At 33.8% G+C, this 6675-nt stretch overlaps 1 protein-coding gene across 1 annotated transcript; it reads left to right on the top strand.

Moving 5' to 3' along the window:
* Positions 1-1586: 1586 nt before the first annotated feature.
* LOC112524455 (gamma aminobutyrate transaminase 3, chloroplastic-like) lies at positions 1587-6160 on the top strand. Its single transcript, XM_025134276.1, has 19 exons — positions 1587-1732; positions 2349-2431; positions 2621-2705; positions 2814-2886; positions 3144-3241; positions 3334-3426; positions 3570-3643; positions 3724-3762; positions 3962-4050; positions 4124-4200; positions 4305-4379; positions 4484-4531; positions 4614-4697; positions 4873-4960; positions 5044-5122; positions 5295-5385; positions 5553-5631; positions 5720-5835; positions 5934-6160. Exons 1-19 carry the CDS (start codon positions 1676-1678, stop codon positions 6006-6008), a joined length of 1503 nt encoding a protein of 500 aa, XP_024990044.1. The 5' UTR covers positions 1587-1675; the 3' UTR covers positions 6009-6160.
* The last annotated feature ends 515 nt before the right edge of the window (positions 6161-6675 follow it).

Below are 6675 nucleotides of genomic sequence, written 5' to 3'. Positions count from 1 at the left end.
ATTCTTATTAAACTCTAGTTTCCACTTTGTATTTTGGGTTCAACTTATCTCTTCCTTATTTTTTTAGGGTGTAACATGTTATCATAGTATTATCACATCATTATCGACAACGAACGTATGCCATAAAAAGTCTCCGATGATAATAACAAAATTTAAGGGATAAAGATAAATCTAGGATAACAAAAAACTAAAGATAAATACTAATTTGTTTTCATTTATTCTAATTTTTTTATTATGTGTCAATTAATTTAGAGGTCTATAATTGTTCTCATATTTTTGTAAAATAAGGGTGTTGTCATTTGAACGCTTCCTATATAAATATATATGTGTGTATATATATATGCATGTATATTTGGCACAATATATGTATAAAAGAATTGGGAAATCATTAGGACAAGTAGATGATACGTTACCTCGGAGGAAATGTTATGTGCGACCATCTTGTGACCTACGATATTTTATTTATAAACTGAAAATGTTTAAATAAAATTAGAGAATATATAAAACCATTTAAAAGTTCAAAAAGAAAGGAAAAGGAAGAAGACAAAAATATCTATAACTTTCATGTTTCGAGTTTGAAAAAATTCAACAATTTTCTGGATCGAAACATCATCAAATATAGAATCACCATGTAGACAACATAAAAGATCTAACCATCTTAATTGGTTTGAGCTTGGTTCCAAAGGTCAAAGGCACCTGAAAATCCTAGGTTCAAATCCAAAAAAGAAATAAAAATCCCTTTGTGGCCACGGAGATTTAAGTACGGTGATTCTCTTAATTTATTGGTATCCCTTAATTATATCGAAAACCAAAATTAGATGGATGGATGGTTAATTTGCATAGACATGAAGTCTTGAATTGATCATATATTTAAACAAGTGATATTATACCAATTAAATTGATTAAATCAGTTACGAGTTCACTAATGACAAATTACTTAAATGTAAAAGAACCGTTACTTCAAAATTCAAATGAAAGAAACAGTAAATATGCTTTTATTTTCTATAAACCAATATATTACCTAAAATAAAAATAAACTGAAATAGAGTAAATTATGGTTTTGGTTGTATCTGAGTTATTACAAACTTAGCCCTTCAACTACATTTATTATTAAAAAAAGCCTTGTGGTTTGCACTATGTTCTGTATTTGGTACTTGAACCAAATGACCATCCATTAACGTTAAATTAGAGGACAATTATGTCTTTTTATCATTTTTTATTAAAAGGAAAAAAAACAAAGGCAAAATTGCTCTCCAATTTATGAGTCATTTAGATAAACAATCTTAAATGAATTTTTAATTAAATTAATAACCTCTTAGCTTATATAAGAAAAATGGATTATATTTATAAAAAAATCATGAATTTAATTAAAATCTTATTTAAAATTATATACATAAAAATCTTTCAATTTAACAAAGATGATGGACGAACAATGAAACCAATTTCAAAACAAATTGAAAACCACAAAGTTTAGGACTAAATTCGTAGCAATTGACAAACCAAATGGACCAAAACCATAATTTATTCATTAAAGTGCGTGACTATTTACATGTATGACAATTCATCTGACATAAATGAAACGTCTTACACGACCCTGTGGGACCTCAACGTGGACTCAAGCTTCTTCCTGTTTTCTTGGTGCTCTCTACTCGATCAACACCAACAGGAAGAAAGAATGAATAATCGCCATCATCGTCTCTTTCGATCAGCCATCGCAGCTACCTTCTCCAAGGTTTACACTATTTCTCATTTCTCTGCATCTCCTTGTAATGGTTTCTATATTCCTTTCATGGTCCTCTGAATCTCTGATCCTTTCCTTCTTTTTTGAATCTTTTTGAATCTTTTTGTAATTTATTTTATAAGCGTTTTGTTTGTAAGTTCTGTAGAGCAATTAGGGCTATTTCGACTGCTGTTACACCGGTTCTTGACTTATAAATTAGAATCAATGAATAAGCAACGCCTCGATTTTCTAGATCATACCCAGACTTTTTGTCTTTTTCAAATACCAAATTGATATGGATTTTGTTGATATAACCACCACAATCTTGAAACGAAAGACAGAAAGATGACCCATAAAAAGGGTAGTTAAAAAAAAGTTTTCTCTTTTCTGATGGGGGGTTAACTTGTCTTGGATCATCCATCCATTTACTTTGACCAGAGTGCTTTGTATTGTGAATGTGATTTTAAATGTTATCAAAAGTCAAAACTTTTTTCTAGCATTTAGAGGGTCCTTTATACATGGAGACAGAGCTTTGAACAATCACCTGCCACTCTTCAATATATCTGGTTGATTTAAGAAACCTTTTGTTTGGTATTTCTTGTTAATGAGGTGGGTTACTTGCATACAGATTCGTCCATGCACAAGCAATGTGCGAACTCTTTCCACTGTCAGATGTAACAGTACCAATGTTGCCGTGGCTAATGATGATGAGTATGTGTTGCTTCTGTCAATTCTACAAGTTTGTGGAACTTTTTCTTATGTTTTGTTCCCATTGTGAATGGCACTCTCCAACTGGACTCCAGTTTCTCCGAACTTTATCGATATTGTTAGAACTTGGTACCTAAGACAACATGTGGCTGGGAATTCTTAATCTATATGACCTTTAATTTGCGTTGCCAGATATAAGGGACATGATATGTTGGCACCTTTCACAGCTGGATGGCAGACTACTGATTCAAGCCCATTGGTGATAGAGAAGTCCGAGGTATTCTATTAGTAGTCTAGTTTGTTAACTAGGGACAAAATTATGTGAACTTCAAAGCACATTCTGATTGGTTTCCTTTTTTTCTTCCTTTCCAATGCTTGTATGTAGGGCTCGTATGTATATGATGTAAATGGGAAAAAGTATCTTGATGCTCTTGCGGGATTGTGGTGCAATCCTTTAGGTCAGTCTCATATTCCTATTTCCAGTGTCATCAACAAACATATGCATTGATGTATCAAGATTTAAGAGAATTGAACTCGAACCTGATGGTTGTAGAAATCCACCCATACCATTCAGTCAGAGGCCACTTGATCCATTTCCGATTAATAATTTAAAGGGATTGTTATCTGGTCATTGGATTTTGTTCATATTACATTTTTTGCTAATTACACTTTTCCATTTTCTTGATTCATTTATGTTACTTTGAAATCCCTTTAGGTGGGAATGAGGCTCGACTTGTTGCTGCTGCAACCAAGCAGCTAAATACTTTACCTTTCTACCATTCCTTCTGGAACCGTACTACAAAACCCCCTTTGGTATAGTAAAATTGTTTATAAAGAGAAGTGTTACTTTGCTATTGAGTTGATGAGATCCTTCATTGTGCTATCTTTATACCTTTTGTTTACAGGATCTCGCAAGAGAACTTCTGGGAATGTTTACAGCAAATAAAATGGCAAAAGCCTTTTTTACAAACAGTGGGTCAGATGCAAATGATACTCAGGTTCTTTAACTAATTCATGAGAAAATTGTTTTTGCGGGTGTGATTTAGTGATTTAATGCTTGTAACAATCATCTTGCCTTGCCCCCTTGAGGTCATTGTTCCCTATTTATGCACAATTTCTGTTTCAATCATTCTTTTTATAGGTGAAGCTGGTGTGGTACTACAACAATGCACTTGGAAGGCCAAACAAAAAGAAAATTATCGCTAGGACAAAATCGTAAATTTACTTCTTAAACAGACAGTTTTGCATGTTTTCTTCCTAGCATATCACAACTCTAATGTGTATTATTGTCACAGATATCACGGATCTACTCTTGTATCAGCTAGTCTCTCCGGGTATGGTGTTATAAATCTTAACACGTCATTCAATACGCTTCTGTGGAAGATAGAAATTCCCGTCATTCTTGAATTCAAAGATTAGCCTCTTTGACCATAAAAGTCCAAGTGTGCCTTTCTGGCATGGACTGGAGTACTACTTATAGAAAGTTTAAGTTTACTGCTAGTTTGTTATTTTTATGATCTTGTTTTATTTCAGCCTTCCAGCATTGCATCAAAAATTTGATCTGCCTACTCCATTTGTATTGCACACCGATTGCCCCCATTACTGGCGATTCCATCTTCCAGGTTCGCTTTCTCCTTATTGCATCTCACAAGCTTTTAATAGTCAAAACAATGCAATAAGCACAGTGTATGTTAGGTGAGACGGAAGAGGAGTTTGCAACTAGGTTGGCTACCAATTTGGAAAACCTTATTCTCAAAGAGGGACCAGAGACGGTAAGGTCCTTTAACATATTCGTATAGAAACGATGACACTTATTTTGGGACGGAGGGAGTAGTAGTTTAGGCGGCATATGGCATTTTTATGTTTTTTTTTTCAGATTGCTGCATTTATTGCGGAACCAGTAATGGGAGCAGGAGGGGTGATACTTCCACCTAAAACATACTTTGAGAAGGTTAAGTTGACTATTAAGTTGAACAACTATTCCGGCCTATGTCTCTTGGTTGAAGCATGAATCAGTTGCTGGTTTTCATATCCTGGTACTTTCTTCTTTTGCAGATTCAAGCTGTCGTAAAAAAATATGACATCTTATTCATTGCTGATGAGGTACTTTATCATTCATTCGATGTAATATTAATCTCTCAAGCATGTAATATGCTTCCTACTCACTTCTGCTCTCTTTTTTCAGGTAATCTGCGGCTTCGGAAGGCTTGGAACCATGTTTGGTTGTGATAAGTACAACATTAAGCCCGATCTTGTCACCGTAGCTAAGGTATAACTAGTAGAAATTTCTAAATAAGATGGTTATTTATGTTCATATTTCCAGAAATTTTCCAAATTTCTCCATTCTTACAAAGTGCATTGCTCTTGTTGGCATTTTTGCATGAAAGGTATGATGGTTGGATAAATTGAGTATACAAAAGGATAATATGAACTTATATTTGCAGGCTCTTTCCTCGGCATACATGCCGATTGGTGCTGTCCTTGTGAGCCCCAAAGTTGCAGATGTCATAAATTCTCAGAGCAATAAACTTGGTACTCCCATCAAACTTTTCAAACCAGATTCACCAAATCTCCATCATGGTCTTGGATTGAATTTGTTTCTATGCTTATATTAGGTGCATTTTCTCATGGATTTACATATTCCGGGCACCCTGTTGCTTGTGCTGTTGCTCTGGAAACACTCAAGATTTACCAGTATGTTCTTATATTTTGCACCAATTTTCATCAAGTCCTGTTTCCTGATCAAAATTGCTCAAATTTTTTAAAAGGAAATGAAAGAGAAAGCCATAAAACTGACAATCGTAAACTAAACCATATGCTATCCTCCCCATGTCTGAAGTCTTTATATGTTGATTTTTTTTTCCAGAGAGCGGAATATTCTTGAGCAAGTAAACCACATCTCCCCAATGTTTCAAGAAGGTTTAAAAGCCTTTTCCTCAAGTTCCATAATTGGAGAGGTACCTTCCAGCTTGCCCATCTTAATTTTATTTGGTTCATGAAAAGGGAAGAATAGATACATTGGATTTTGAGATCAAATGAAAATGTGTGTGTTTAGTATGGTATGAGAAATAGATATAGTTTGCCTACTACTGTTTTACACATTCTAGTGTTTCCACTTCTTTAGATCCGTGGAACGGGGCTGATTTTGGGGACAGAATTTACAGATAACAAGTCACCACATGAATTGTTCCCACCTGAATGGGGTAAGAGTCTTGCTGATTTTGGTTTTCAGAATGGGGTAACCATCAAAGTTGGTGTTGATCAATCTGAATGATGTCTGAACTCATTCAGGAGTAGGTGCTTACTTTGGAGCACAGTGTGAGAAGCATGGGATGTTGGTACGTGTCGCTGGTGACAGTATAATGATGTCGCCACCGTTCATTATGACACCAAACGAAGTTGATGAGGTGGGTTTTCCCTTAAATTTGCAGAAATTTGATTTTAAGATCGATTAATGGCTGAATTTTCATTTATTTGTTTATTTATTGATGTTTGGTGTCATCAGATGATAAGCAAATATGGGAAGGCACTGAAGGACACTGAAGCAAGGGTGGAGGAGCTCAAATCTCAGGTGAAGTAGCAGGTAGAGGCCTAAACTGTGTACAATTGATGGAATGGTTATGTATGGATGCAGTTAGTTATATGTTTAAATGGTTACTCTTTGGCCCTTTAACAAAAGTTCAATAAGGAGGATGGAAATAGGAATGAAAATGGTAATGATTCTTGATTTCATCTAATTTTCTCCGTTTCTCGATTTCATTTGTCATGATGATTCTTTTTGAATGATGCATTTTTTTAACGGAATTGGTTTTTGACTACGAAGTACTAACATCATCCGGCTCTTGTTCGTTCAAAGGGTATTTTGGTCAAATCACTTAAAGTTATGATCCGGTATCTTGAAAAAATATTATAAAAGGGTATTTAGAGCATCTACAATAGTTTCGTTATAATTACAAAATTGAATGATATATTCCAATAAATAAAAGAAACTGAATGGTGTTTTCCAACAAACTTTTTTATAATGATATATTCCAATTACAAAATTGACATTTTTCAACAAACATATTACAAAAACTTAATTTTCAACATATATGGAAATCTTCAATGAATGAAATCAAATGTAGCTTCGACACTGACTAAAATAATTCTATTTAATTATTTATATTCAATGTTAAATTTTTAAGATTTTTTTAATTTGAACATAATCTATCTTAAAAAAAATCTTAATTTTTTTTCGTAACATCCAT

The sequence above is a fragment of the Cynara cardunculus genome, assembly GCF_001531365.2.
Source record: "Cynara cardunculus var. scolymus isolate 2C chromosome LG 13, CcrdV1, whole genome shotgun sequence".
Taxonomy (NCBI): domain Eukaryota; kingdom Viridiplantae; phylum Streptophyta; class Magnoliopsida; order Asterales; family Asteraceae; genus Cynara; species Cynara cardunculus.
This window is presented reverse-complemented; position numbering and strand designations above follow the sequence as displayed.

Excerpts from the sequence above, each read along its gene's own strand:
- LOC112524455 (XM_025134276.1), top strand. The coding sequence starts at position 1,676 with ATGAATAATCGCCATCATCGTCTCTTTCGATCAGCCATCGCAGCTACC. Across the intron at positions 4,051-4,123 it reads CTGGCGATTCCATCTTCCAG|GTGAGACGGAAGAGGAGTTT; the intron begins GTTCGCTTTCTC and ends AGTGTATGTTAG. Across the intron at positions 4,698-4,872 it reads ATCTTGTCACCGTAGCTAAG|GCTCTTTCCTCGGCATACAT; the intron begins GTATAACTAGTA and ends TTATATTTGCAG.